The sequence below is a fragment of the Pyrgilauda ruficollis genome, unplaced genomic scaffold, assembly GCF_017590135.1.
Source record: "Pyrgilauda ruficollis isolate IOZ18807 unplaced genomic scaffold, ASM1759013v1 scaffold8, whole genome shotgun sequence".
NCBI classification, from domain to species: Eukaryota; Metazoa; Chordata; class Aves; order Passeriformes; family Passeridae; genus Pyrgilauda; species Pyrgilauda ruficollis.
In genome coordinates, this window is record NW_024529932.1 from 10,230,116 (window position 1) to 10,243,958 (window position 13,843).

Sequence of the window (13,843 nt, forward strand, 5' to 3'; positions counted from 1 at the left end):
CAACTGGATTAAAAAAAAAAAAAGATCCCTGTTATGTATGTATGTGTGCTGTATGGTGATAGGGATCATCATGGTCATCCTGGGATATGTAGAAATCAATATATTGAGCAGAAAGCCTGGAAAATAAAGTTTCATGTGAGCTCGGTTTGACACTTTGCTGCTGCAGGAAGCAGTAGTCTCAGTCACTGCTCTTCCCATTGCAGTTGGCACTTAACACACCTCTTGAGTGAATTGATTCATCTCACTCAATGAGAAGAAAATAAACCTTTTTTTTAGCCCTCTGTGTTTCCTGATGTCTTCATGAACTTGAACCAGTTCACTGAGGAGAAGCATGAGTGCCAAAGCTTGCTTGAAGGAGGTAACAGGATGACGCAGTGAGGAACAGGAACACTGCTTTCAGTGGCAGGGAGCTGTTAGTTTCACTCAGATAATTCGTGGCAATCTTTAAATTTTTCAAACAGCAAAAATGATCAAACATATCAAAAACAAGTGCACAATTGAGTATGGTTCTCTTAAGTTGAATGGAAGAAAGATACTCATATATGGATGTTTTTGTGTGACAGCTACATCTTATGGTAAGAACACTGATGTTCAAGCTATTGACATTCAGTGAGAGTTGGTTACAGTGATCATGTTACAAACTGTCATATTTTTTACCAAAAGAAAAAGAGATGCATTCCTATCCTCTGAAACAGTAATTTTTGCTAAAATAAATTTTGGTGTGAACATTTCAAAATACTGGATGAGAACAAAAAGACAAGAGGTTAACTATCAAACTAAGATAGGCAGTTATTACCCAAGCATTGGAGAGCTACATCCCCAGAACTGCTTGTCTTTCTAGGTGTCCTCAGTTTGATAGCTCAGATTTGTAATCTCAAACATCTACTTAGCTGCTGTCTAGATGAGAATTATGAAATATTTTATCTTTAATTTCATTTCCAGGTTTTCGGAATTTGCATATCGATGATCAGATAACCCTCATCCAGTATTCCTGGATGAGTCTAATGGTTTTTGCAATGGGATGGAGATCATACAAACACGTCAGTGGTCAGATGTTGTATTTTGCACCAGATCTGATTCTCAATGAGTAAGTAGAATGCTCCCATGAATAACATGTTGAACTTTTACGTGCCAATGGGAATGTGACTTCATTGAAGCCAAGATTTCATTCATTACTTGTTCTGTTTCAAAACGAATGGCCAAGTCCTCTGACCATCTCAAAGTTCAGTATCTTTGGGAGGGGGTTTTGTGGGAACTATTCTGTGTACGTGGTCAAGCAAAAGCAGTTCAAATAGAACTTCAAATATCTAAGAAAAAACCAGAAGATTTACTTCCATTCATCTGAATAAGTCATGAGTTAATGTTTACTAAATGGAAGTGAGTGTGGTTTTTTTTGGTTGTTTTTGTTTGGGTGCTTTTTGCAAATAGTTTGCCTAAAATCTGAATGCTCAGTAAAAAAAAACTACTTATCAAGTAGGAATTTTAATATCAAGGAAAAATTATATGAGACTGCTCTTTTCTGCAGGGGGATGGTAGGGGCTTTTTGGTTTGTATTTTCCTACACTATGCTGTTTAATTTAGATAATTGTCATTTCAGTCTCTGTCAGTTTTCCAGCTCTGCAAATTAATATTGTCAGACTTGTAATTTTATATTCTTTGGTTATAGTACATGGGAGGTTGCCAGGAACAGTAAAACATAATTTAATCTCTATATTTATAAAATTTTCTCAGTTTTTTTTTTTTCCCCTCTTTCTTAAAATACTAAAAGAACTGCTATGAAGCAAGCTGAAAGAAAAACAGGTGTTTTGTAAGACATATTGTTTAAGGATTAAGGGGTGGATTTGCAGAAGATCTAGACACCTGATTTTAAAATCTATAGATGTGCAAGATCCTCCCAGTGAAATTCTTTGTAGAAGATATTCAGTAGAGCTGACCCTATAGCTCCTGACCTTTTCTCTTCCAAATGACTGTAAATCACTGTGAGATTCTTGAGTAATGAATTCTTTCCTCTCTCATTTTTATTAATTGTGCTGTACAAATTGAAATACTTAGAAGTGATGAGATTGAACGTGTTTCTGGCTGTAATGTTGTCCCAGCATAGTCTGGTGCATCTTATGGTTACATTCAGAAGAAACACAGTGAGATGGCTTTAAGGAATAATGTCATGTCTTGGAGTATCATCCCAATGCTGAGCTTGTGAAGAAGACTTTAAGTACTTTGTTTGGGAATGGTGTTGAGATTTATGAACCCTGATTTTAATCCACCAGAGACAGCTTCTTATTATCAACTCAAGATCATCTACGCTGGGTGCTGACAATATATTCCTCTCTTGATTGTAGAACATCTCATCAGGGTCATAGTAGAGATGTTATAAACAAAGAGATATAAAAAGTAACTGATGCACTGAATCATAGCTGCAACTATTTATTAGAAATAAGTTAGCTTTTAGGTCAGTAAAATGTAAACAGCTTTGCTATCTACGATGACGTCTAAGCTTGTACTTTCATGTTCACCTTAAGCAAGGGTAACTGCTGAACACTGCCAAAAAAAAGTTAACTTGTAATGCAATGTAATAAAAGTTAACTGGTTATGCATCCCCATGACTTTAGCTGAGCTGGGCCAAACACTCTCTGGCTGCACTGTCAAACAGATAAGGAGTTTATATGCCTCAGAGGTGCCCCAGAAAGAACCATTCATAAGTGGGTAGAGGTGATCCCTGACATGACTCACCATGTAGGAGTGCAGGCACTAATGCCAGAATCACAGGAGTGTGTGCCTAGAGGTAGAAAGAGATAATGGAAAGTCCTTCTGAGGGGGCAGTGCACACCATAGTTGCTTCATATTGATAGTTGTTTCATGTTCATAGTTGTTAGCCATGAAACCACAATCCAAAGCTTGTGTTACAGCCAATCTATCATTTAGGTGAACTGAGTTGTTATGCTTCTGGGGAAGGACGTGTTTGGTAGCATCAATTTCAGACCAAGAAAGCCAGTAGAGCTAGTTTGACCAAGATTTCTTTGTATTAACACCCTACAAGGACTTACTTGTGTTTTGCAGTGTCTTAAAATTTGAGTAAGAGTAACGTTTAAGCTGCTAACCCCAAAAGCTGCTATTGCTCTTCATTAGAAAATAATTAGGAAGAGATGCTACCAAAAAGTAACAGAAAAGGAGATTTAAAGTAGATCTAGATACAAGACTATTCAGGTGTAAAAGATTAAATTTCTATGATTATGTCATTTAAGAGCTGGTACAAGATACCAGATGTTGACCAACATTGAAATAATTTTCATTCAAGCTGACAGTAACACTTTAAATAATAAGAAAAACAATGCATTGAAAAAGTCTTTTTTAAATGGAAAATACCTTCTGTTTTTATTGCTGAGGTCGCTACCTGCAATCAGGTTGGAATGCTGATCTGAACCCCCTAGCAGGCAGGTGCGCAAAATTTAATCTTGCTGGTTTTGTACCTAATTCAACTGGATTGGGATGCAACCTTTTAAAATCAGTCCAAGATACTGGATCATCAGGTTAATATGCAATGAATTCAGTCTAGATTAGAAACTTTCTAATGCTGCCATTGCAGTCATTACACTTGAAAATTATTCTCCTACTAAGTATATGCAATTAAATATACTCAATATACCAAAATCACAAAGAGAAAAGTGGTACCAAAGTGATGCAAAAATCCCACAGTTTTATCTATTTCCTGTGTGATTTGTTCAGGTTACTTCTGTGGGAGTTTAGGAAAGGTTGTATTTAATGTCACTGTTTACTTAGCACGTAACATTTTTAACTGTTTCTTTAATGGCATAACATGCTACAAAGCAATGCCATTGCTGCTAAAAGTACCAGGCTGGAGTTGCTACAAAGTATTTTGATACAGACATTTTGCAAAACCTAAGAACAAGTTTTCTATAGACTTTCAGATTAGTCTACAGTTCTGTGCTTTGAACTCTTTATGGATATACAAGAATCTATTGACTTCTAAAATAAGATAGTACTTCACATTATTCATTAGGGCATTTTTAATTAGTAAACTGCCCTTATTTTTGGTGGTTAGCATTCAGCTTTGATAGTTTTTTGGTTTCTTTTCTGGACAGCAGTAGCAGATTTAACATCCAAAATAATAACACATTCATTACAATAAAAAACAAGCATAGGAACAGAAATAATCAGAAAATTGTTTATGTGTATAACCTCATCTTTAATTTTTGTAATGTGATAAACTGCTAACAAGACCTTTCTTTCAAGCAGTTAGTACTGGAGCCATTCTTCATCTTTGTTTTAATGGTTTTTAATTTATTTTTTTAACTTTTCTGGGTGTAAGACAGAGGATGAAAGAATCATCGTTCTATTCCCTGTGTCTATCCATGTGGCAACTCCCACAGGAATTTGTCAGACTTCAAGTTAGCCAAGAAGAGTTCCTGTGTATGAAAGCACTGTTACTTCTCAACACAAGTAGGTTCTTTTATTTCTTTGTAACACATCACTACTAAAAGAGTTTTGAACCATGTTAACTTGACAATCACTAAGCTCTCTGGATTAACACATGGAAATGTCCTAGATGGCATGTTAGTATTCTAAGACTAAAATTTTTTTTTCTAGTGTTTATAACGAACAAAGAATTTGTGATTCATTGTTGGTTTTATTGTGTATAAAGATACTGGGGAAATGTTGGATCCCTTTTGACATATGACTATACTGTGTTAAACATTTTCAAAACAACTGTGTGGTATTTCTGCCTGAAAACATCAGTTCAAGTGACTCTACACAGATTTTAAAAACCCCAACCAAACCAAACTTAAAAGTTTTAGAATATATTTAAAAATATTTAATAAATTATCAGGACTGAGGGCTTTATCTTGACCAAGATCTTAAAGCACGTTTGCTCAAAAGAATTAGGGATGTGGCCATGACAAACAATACTTGCATTTATTCAACTTTTTATAGTTATAAATAGGTGAAGTTTAGCACAGATATAAACAAATGGAAATGTTTTTCTTTGGTTTGTTTCTCTGGAAACAAAATCCATGGTCACTTAATTGTATGCATCTTTTAAAGAATGCAGCATACAGCTGCATTCCCCTTTACATAGGAAATGTGGTTGCTGCCGAACTTTTCTTCCAAAATTTCATCTGAAATTCTAAAAGTTACATCTGCTGAGGCCATAATTGTTAGTTATGAATCCCCAAATAGAAAGTTTTAAAGTAGTACAAGTGCTGTTAGAAATGAGAATAAGCATTTTTGAAAAATATACAAGTATTTCTACCTGTTCTGATGAGTTTTGCTTTTTGTTCTCTCCTGCATTTATTGTCTTATAGGAAAAAGCAATTTATCAGATATTTGGGAAAAGGAACACACCTAACAGTTGTTGCTGAGACATTTAGTAACCATTTGGTACTGTAAAAATATAATTCCATAAAAGCATTTTCAAAAAGCCATATAACCTTTTTGTTGTTGTTCTAAAGTGTTTTAAGACTACTTTTATTTTAGTCATGATGTTCATCTTAATCCACTTCAGTAGTGGAAGTACAGCCATTTCAGTCTTTTGTGTACTAACAGTAAATCAGGTCTAATCCTTTAGTCTCTCATTGTGTCTTCTGTTCAATTTATTCTTTAGATGAACTGTTTTTGACATTTTTAGATAATTCCAAAGAAACAATAATTTGAAATAAACTGGGTGTCAGTCTCGATACATTTCTAATTTTGAATGAACTCCCAGCCCAAATTTTAATATTATATTTGATTTTACAGTTTTTTCTTTGAGTTGGCTGAGACTTAAATGTAATGCTTTTCAGACTTCTGATTTAAAGGAATTTCTAAATCTTGTTACATAAGATTTTGGCTCGGTTCGTGCCACTGAATAAAAGCATACTGATACTTGACATATGTTCAGGGGAAGGGAGCAGCTCAAATAGATAGCTACAAGAAACTTTTTGTTGTTAGGCAGGAATGTGACGATTTTTTTTCAGAATTCAGAGGAAAAAGGCTGTTCATTGATGGAAGATACCTTTAAAATTAATTTGCAGGGGAAATATAAATATTTAGTTGCTGGTTTAGAGATGTAAGCCAAGGATAGCTTCCATCTAACCCTGAACTCCATCACAGTCACCTTATATGAATGTATTCCTTAGTTGTCTATAGAACTGCTGTTAAGAAATGTCCAGAATCATCCAGGCTTTGAAAATTAAGGTATTCTTTTTCCATGACACTTATCACTAGCAGCCACTAACAGGTTCTTTTCTCAGTGTTCTCTCCATGTCCTCATTTTGATTCTCACACCTGACCTTTAAAAGAAGAGGGAGTTCAACCAATTTCTCCTCCTTGCTCATTTTTCTAAAAAGCTGTTCACCTTTAAGTCTCTGATTGGTTCTGTTAAGCGGAAGAGGTTCAAACAGGAGGTCTGAGCCCTGGCAGCTTTACTGTCTGTACTACTTTAGAGCTGTTAGCTCATTCCTTGACTCCATTTTGAAGCACTCCAGCTAGATCTCTCTACCACAAATTCGCTGTGAAGAGGGCAGACCCTCAGCAGTAAACATGGACCAGTCCATAACGTGTTTCCTCAAAGGCAGGAGTGGTTCTTTAAGCCATATTTTTTTTTCCCAGCAAACACATGTAACTGAAGCTTAGGGATATTTCTAGACATAAGGCAATTAGCAAAATGAACTTTGCTCAACGATTGCTCCTGGTATATCCTTTTAACTAATTGTATCACTGGTTTTGGAGTAACTCTTGAAAGGGAAGATGTACCTGGCACATAATAATGAATTGCACTGTACAGCATGAAATGCTGTACATTTTTCCTGGACTTGAAATTTCATTGCCTTCAGACTAAATTGTAGCCCATCTGGTTTGGTTTTTTTTTTTAGTTCCTTTGGAAGGTCTAAGAAGTCAAAGCCAATTTGATGAGATGAGAACAAGTTACATCAGAGAACTGGTGAAGGCAATTGGTTTGCGCCAGAAAGGCGTTGTGGCAAACTCACAGCGTTTCTATCAACTTACAAAACTGATGGATTCCATGCATGATGTAAGTTTATTTGTTAATGCTTTCTGCTCTTTATGTACGAAGGAATTTCTTAAAAGTAATTCTATGGAAGGGAGTTGTCACCATTGCTAAACAACAGAACACACAAAAAAATCCTTTATTGTGTATATTTGTGTGAATAGATAGCTATATACATCAGTACATGTATTGTGCACATATTTTATGGTATACAGCATTGAAGTATTTTTGAAACATGCACTATAGTGCTACAGTTTTGTTTCATTTTTAGGTAGCATAACCATACAATTGTGGGCTTTGGTAGGGGTGGTGTATATATGTGTGTGAGCACGTGTATACTTGTTCAGGAAAATAGTGCGAGGAAGAGGCAATTCAAGTTGCAAAGTCAGACTACTGAAAATTAGTGAAAGGCAACCAAGATTGGCTTTGCAACTTTAGTTCAGCTGGTTTTATGTAGGTATTCTATACCACTTTTTCAGTATCTGGCTGGGTTTGAAAATTGAGTAATCTTTGACAATTCTAGATACCATGCCCTGGACACTTTTGAACTCAGTGTTGGTTGTGAGGAACTCCTAAGGAGTTCAAGGTGGACAGGATCTTTGCATCTTTGTGTTCTTCAGAACTCAGCAAATCTGAATTTTATTTTAATTCAATCTCTTCCTTTTAAATGCATACAATGAAATAACCTGTGAGGAAGGGAAAGAGGGAGAGAGGCTTGTTGCAAAATAACAAAGTGATGTTTGATCCATGGAGTATCTTCATTCAAGACCTGTTTCAGCTCAGGCTGATAAAGTGATGGGAGATATAATGAAAAGAAAAATGATCACACTGGACAGATTGTGTGATGTTAAAGCTAAGGTAGCAGAAATAGTCTGATATTTAACAACATATTGGTCACTGGTCTGAAATAAAAATTGGAACCTCTCAGAGAGGCTAGAAGAGATGTAATAATCACGTGTTGAGCAGTTGCTTAAAAGGGATGAGAGTCTGTGAAGTTCAGTGTTTGCAGCATACACAGATATGATCATAGTGAAAACCATGACAAAGCTCACAGGTAAGTAGTAAGTGCCACCTCTCAGAGCAGTGTTTAAATAGCAGGTAGTGACCCAAGTACACACATGAGTGTGAGAATAAGATGGAAGGTTGAAAGCTTGTTAAATAGTTGCCATTGTTCATCACATATATCTTGAGTGAGGGTGATACTACTTTGTAATATTAGTGAAGCAGTGGTTTTATATGACTTGCCATAGATATATGTATGGTTTTTGCCATTAAGAGGGTCTGCCAAGAACCCTCATTACTGATTCAAGAAAGGACAGGGTAAGGTATAGAATGATGTGAGCTGATGAATGTATAAGTGATTGACAGCATGTTTATGTGGCTGCATTACTGCTAGCCTGATTGATCATGTTTGTATTTTATCAAATCCAGCTCGTGAAACAGCTCCATCTCTTCTGTTTGAACACATTTCTCCAGTCCCGTGCACTGAGCGTTGAATTCCCTGAGATGATGTCAGAGGTGATTGCTGCACAGCTACCCAAGATTCTAGCAGGGATGGTGAAACCTCTTCTCTTTCACAAGAAGTGAAATGTCTTTTCTCTTATCACAGAGATGATACCTGGGTCATTTTTTGTTTGTTTATTTTGGTCAAGATTTTTAAATGTCAGGACTTCAGCATATTTGACATACTTACCCTGCCGACTGCTTTATACCTGTAACATACACAAGCCATTCAAGCTTGATGTACATATTGTGAGTTCCTGATTCCTTAACTGCAAAAATCACAACAGTCATGAAAAATGTTTTGTAAACTTGTCTAAGCTGCTTTTTAGATATGCATATGAATGACAGTGAATAGACTTTCCAGATTTCTAACAACAGTTATACATTTTTCTTACACATTGCACACTCTTGAATTTCTGGTATGACACGGTGCAAAATTTTTACTTTAGCACATTGTGTGCATGGGTACATGTGGGCACATGAATAATGTAAGATTTTGGAGGAATTAAAATAAATATTGCCCACATTTTCTTACAGGTATTTTACTTTTTAATACTGCAATGCCATCAGAAATAATGTGCTAGGCTCACAGTATACGTTCATACTCTCATCTGTGGTCATGTTGCATTGAAACTCTTAATCCAGCATACTGTTTTCTGCATTATTCAGTGGAGCTCTTCTTCAAAAATCAGAAAGTTTAGGAAAATTCCAGTGTGTATTACACCAGAAGTAATGTGTTTGCAAGCCCACTAAGGTTTGGTTTGTGTTATTTTTCCTTAAAAGTTCAGCACTTACTAAAGCTAAATCACTTTGCTGTAATCCTAAATTCATCAACTCTTACATTCTGTATTTCAGAAGCTTTAAATAGAGATGTTTTCACTGACTACAACTCTTAATAGTCTTAGTGTTTTGAATTCCAATGCTGAACACTCAATCAGCCATTAGCATCAAATTATAGTGAGATCAGATGCAAAAAGAAATGGAAACTATGACTGCAAACATTTTGATACACATCAGACTCATTTCAGTATGATTTAGTGGAGCTACATATTTTCTGTTTTAAAAGCACACCATTATAAATGGGGTAACTGTAAAAAAGGAATTGGACTCAATTAGCTTTATACACTCAAGAAGAATGACATGTTTTAGCATAGAAATGAACATTCAACTGAAAAATTATAATGTGGTGGTGTTTGTGCCTTTGATATGGTTATGAAGTAACTCATGCATTTAAGGCAGTAAATTGTAGATATATTCAAACAATAGAGAAACAGATAAAACTTAAGAAGAACTTATGAGTCTATTAAAATACAGCAAATTTTGCCAGTCATTACAAATGATACATAAACATAGGAAATGGTGAGTCTGTTCTGGATACTTCTGGCCTTATGCTTTTGCTTTTATCCATGGCTTGTTAGCTGTCCCCATTGTGTGGCTGTGTCCTGCTGGTGACGTGTAGCTTGGTCTGTACAGACATATCCTTGTCACATGAACAAAGGCCCCTGGGATGTAAGTTCAGTATCCCCGGCTAAATCAGGGTGCCCCTCATTAAAAGTATCAGTGATGTTACTAGTTGGTAAAAATTACATCTTGGTTCTTGAAAAAACTGTGGACAAGTACAGGAATGTCTCAAGGTGTCCTTACTGGTCATAATTTCCTAAAGCAAATGAAGAAGAATCTACATTACAGCTGGGAATAAGAGTATTTTTGAGATCCCCACAAAGCAGTACAAAACCCACTAGAGCTGGTGCAAATGTGTGACCCTAGATAAAGTGGTATAGACAGACTTCTCTGTTAGTTGACTAGGTTTGTCATTTCTAACTGCCCAGGAAAGCAATGTCTTTGATATTCCATACAGTCTGACTTTTAACTGTGATCCTTAAAGCAATTATGTTTTAATAAATAGCACAAAATTCTTTATTTCTACATCCTGAAGTTTTTTTTTTTCTTTATTTTGTGTTTGCATTTAGTAAATGTGATTTTCAGTAAAAAAAATTCATTTCAATCATTCCACTTTCATGTAACAACAGTATTTCCTTGCATTCTCATGGAATTGAAGTACTGCCACAATTTACCACTGAGTAAGCAGACCATCGATGTTACTGTTTAGATTAAACTGATAACAGAAACTTCCCAAACTAAAAATTACTCCTCATCACCCTAATTTTGAATTTAGATCAGGCAGCATGTTTGCCTTAGGAATGCATGAATCTGGCTACATCTGCATTTTACTCAATCCCTAAGTGGCTGACATGTCACCGTGTCCCATAAACATGGCATATTAGTCTGAAATGCACTATATTTCTCTCAAAGGCATAATCAAAAAGGAAAAAAAGATACCTGTTGGGAATAGTTAACAAAGCTTAAAAACATTCCTAAATTCTATTTCTAAAAGACCTCTTAACTCACAGAAAAAAAATCCCAAAAGTTCGTGGCCATGATGAATTCACTACACAAGATAGAATGATTGGGTAATTGTGTCTGCTGTAAGTCTGGAAGTCCTGTGATCATTTTGTAATTGTCTGAAAAAGTTTGAAAAATATTCTAGCTATAAGCCCAGATTATAAAATGGCCTTTAGTGTCCATTTTGATATTGTAATTTGCTCTGGGTTACATAGAGACCATGACCAGTGGAAAAGGACCTCTGGGTGCAGATGGGGTCAGGGGTTGATCTCTTCTCCTGGATAACAACTGACAGCAGGAAAGGACATCACCTCAAGCTGTTCTAGAGGAAGTTCAGGTTGGATATCAGGAAGAACTTCTTCATTGAAAGGATGGTTAAGTGTTGGAAGGGGCTGCCCAGGGAAGTGATGAAGTCACCACCCCTGGAAGTGTTCAAGAAATGACTGGACTTCTGTGGTTTAGCTGACAAGGTGGAGATCAGTCAAAGCTTGGACTCAATGATCTTGGCAGGCCTTTTCCAAACTAAATTATTCTGATTCTGTGAACATCCATCAATACACCTGATTTCTTCTTTCCCTACAGAAGTCTTGTGTACTATGACTTTTCAACCCTGCAGCAATATTCAGAGAGCCATTACTTGATTTTTTTTACTGAGTACAAGTTTTTATAGTTGTATGTGCTCATGTCCTTTAATAGTTTTTTAAAGAGAAAAGCATTTTGGACCTGAGCTTTACAAATAGGTCTAAATAGACATCTTGTAATGCTTCTCAATATATTGAGTAAGGCAGAATGTTGGATCTTCTTATTGGTGTGTTTATACACTAGGAATAAGAGGTTTCAGCAGATGGAATTTTCTTCTTTTCTGACATTTAGGATGTGCCTGATTACATTTTAAAGGTATGAAAGCTGTTGTATTAATTATAAAGCTTGCCATCCATTTTCTGTAGGCTTTTGTTTCAAGCTAAGACTAAAAGTTCTTCATGCACTGAATAATGCAGGCTGTGTCTGAAGCGAAATCTCTCTTACTCTGTACAGTTGAGGTTTTTTTGACCAAAGCCCTTCAACATTATCTTCTATTGGTGCTTGAATGAAGCAAACAAACCAACCCATGAAGTCATCCTTTGAGATCTGCTGCTGTGATTCAGCTCTGTACAGGTATTACAGGTATTATTTACAGTTTTTAAATAATGTTTTGGAGGTCGAGGTGCCTGGCCATGGCAGCTCACCTGTGTTTGGAAAGCTGAGACCTCCAGTCCCTGCAAGCTGTTCTCCTTGTCTATGAGCTGCTCCACAGTTGTGCTTGCTGTGGTCCAAGAAGCATTAAAGATCAAACACTTGACTCATGTTTTGAAAGATCTCAGCTGTATCTACAGTTGGGACCAGCCTTTAGGGGTGGAGGGATGTGGATTCCTTAATACCTAGTCCATGACAGAGGTAAATGTGATCTGAGAAACTTTCAGTTGATTTCATGGCACTTTGAAATGGCCTGGTTATTTGTGTGCATAATAAACAAACATAATTTCTGATCTGCAGCTGTTTCTTCAGCTGCACTGCAGTTATGCTTTCTTGTGCTATATGTGCAACACTGAAAGTGAGACCTAAATTTGTATTTTCTGACAGTCAGTGCTTTGTTTGTACCTTAGCTGGGTTTTTTTCTTTCTTTTCAAGTAGGTCTCTATCCATTACCTTTGTTGGGAAGGTGAGCTGCTTTCCTGTGTTCTTGCCTACACCCAAATATTCATCTCAGTTACCAGTGATGTGTCAGTAGCAGGATCAGCAGGGATCCTACAGGAATCTTTCCTTCCCTTCCTCTCCTCCCTGCCCAAACTTAAGGCTGTTTTATCTGCAGAGAGAGCAGGAGAGGATGGGGCTGCACTCCACCCATGCAGTGCAATTCCAAGCACACATTTCTTGCCTTACATGCTGTTTGTGGCAGGCTGACCTTCCTTTCCTTCCGAGAAGTCAGCTTGCAGCCACAGAGCTAATATCCAAAGCCCTCCCAACTTTCCACAGCTCGGAAGCCTGTGAGCATACAGCCAGGCTGGACTGTCAGCATTGCTGGATTTATTGGTTTGTACTGCTTTGTGTCATGGTGACCTGACTCGAACAGAGATTTGCTTTCAGTTTAGCTCTCTTTTTCCCTTAGAAGATGAAAAGGAAAAAATAACTCTAATATTTTTGGTATTTTTTGGTTTAAAATTTGCTTTTTTTTTTTTTTTTTTTCAATGAATGCTATTAATTTATTAGATTGACATTATTTGCATGCAGGATGGTACTGTAGCTTCTCAGATTCTTGGACAGGAACATGCAGTAAAAGGTGACTGCACAGATATTAATAACTAAGTTAAAATTTATCTGTCTGTTTACCTTAAAGAGAATATAAATAACCCACAGAAAATAGTCTTTAAGTGCTGTTGGAACTATGCAGTAGTTGCATAACTTCAAATACGTGAGCAGTGCTGCTCCCTTGATGATTTTTCTTGCTCACATTTAGGAATTGTTTTCCCTGGGTTGAGCCCACAGTTGAGCTCTGTATGGGGCACTTAAGCATATATAGAGGACATCAGATAGTGGTGAGCTTTCATTTAATTCTAGTATATCCTTTAAACTGGCAACATTTCAATTTCTTGCTGGTGTGGGTGGGCTTATTATAAAAATATCATCACGAGCCTTTTAGTCATAGACCATGTTTTTCTGACCATGAAAACTATGTTACCTTTTCACCTCTATGGGTACAATAGTTCCACCAATTTAAGGTTCAGACATATCAGCGAGGAAGTTCTCACAGTGTCATTTAAATAGTCTCACTCTATTGCATTTTCCCACACTAAATTCAAATACCTACCCAGCCAGTTCATGACTAAAATCTCCTTTTCCTTTGTGGAGGAAAAAAATAAAATAAATCATTGTCAGGAAATCAGAACACTGCATCAC

The 13,843-nt window shown here is 36.5% G+C and overlaps 1 protein-coding gene across 1 annotated transcript in view; it reads left to right on the top strand.

Moving 5' to 3' along the window:
• PGR (progesterone receptor) overlaps positions 1–10,384 on the top strand; it is a 31,381-nt gene extending 20,997 nt beyond the window's left edge. The window contains 4 exon segments of the mRNA XM_041487435.1: positions 943–1,087; positions 4,328–4,458; positions 6,870–7,027; positions 8,435–10,384. Of these exon segments, the coding sequence (XP_041343369.1) occupies positions 943–1,087; positions 4,328–4,458; positions 6,870–7,027; positions 8,435–8,590 (590 nt within the window). The 3' untranslated portion in view covers positions 8,591–10,384.
• Positions 10,385–13,843: the final 3,459 nt, after the last annotated feature.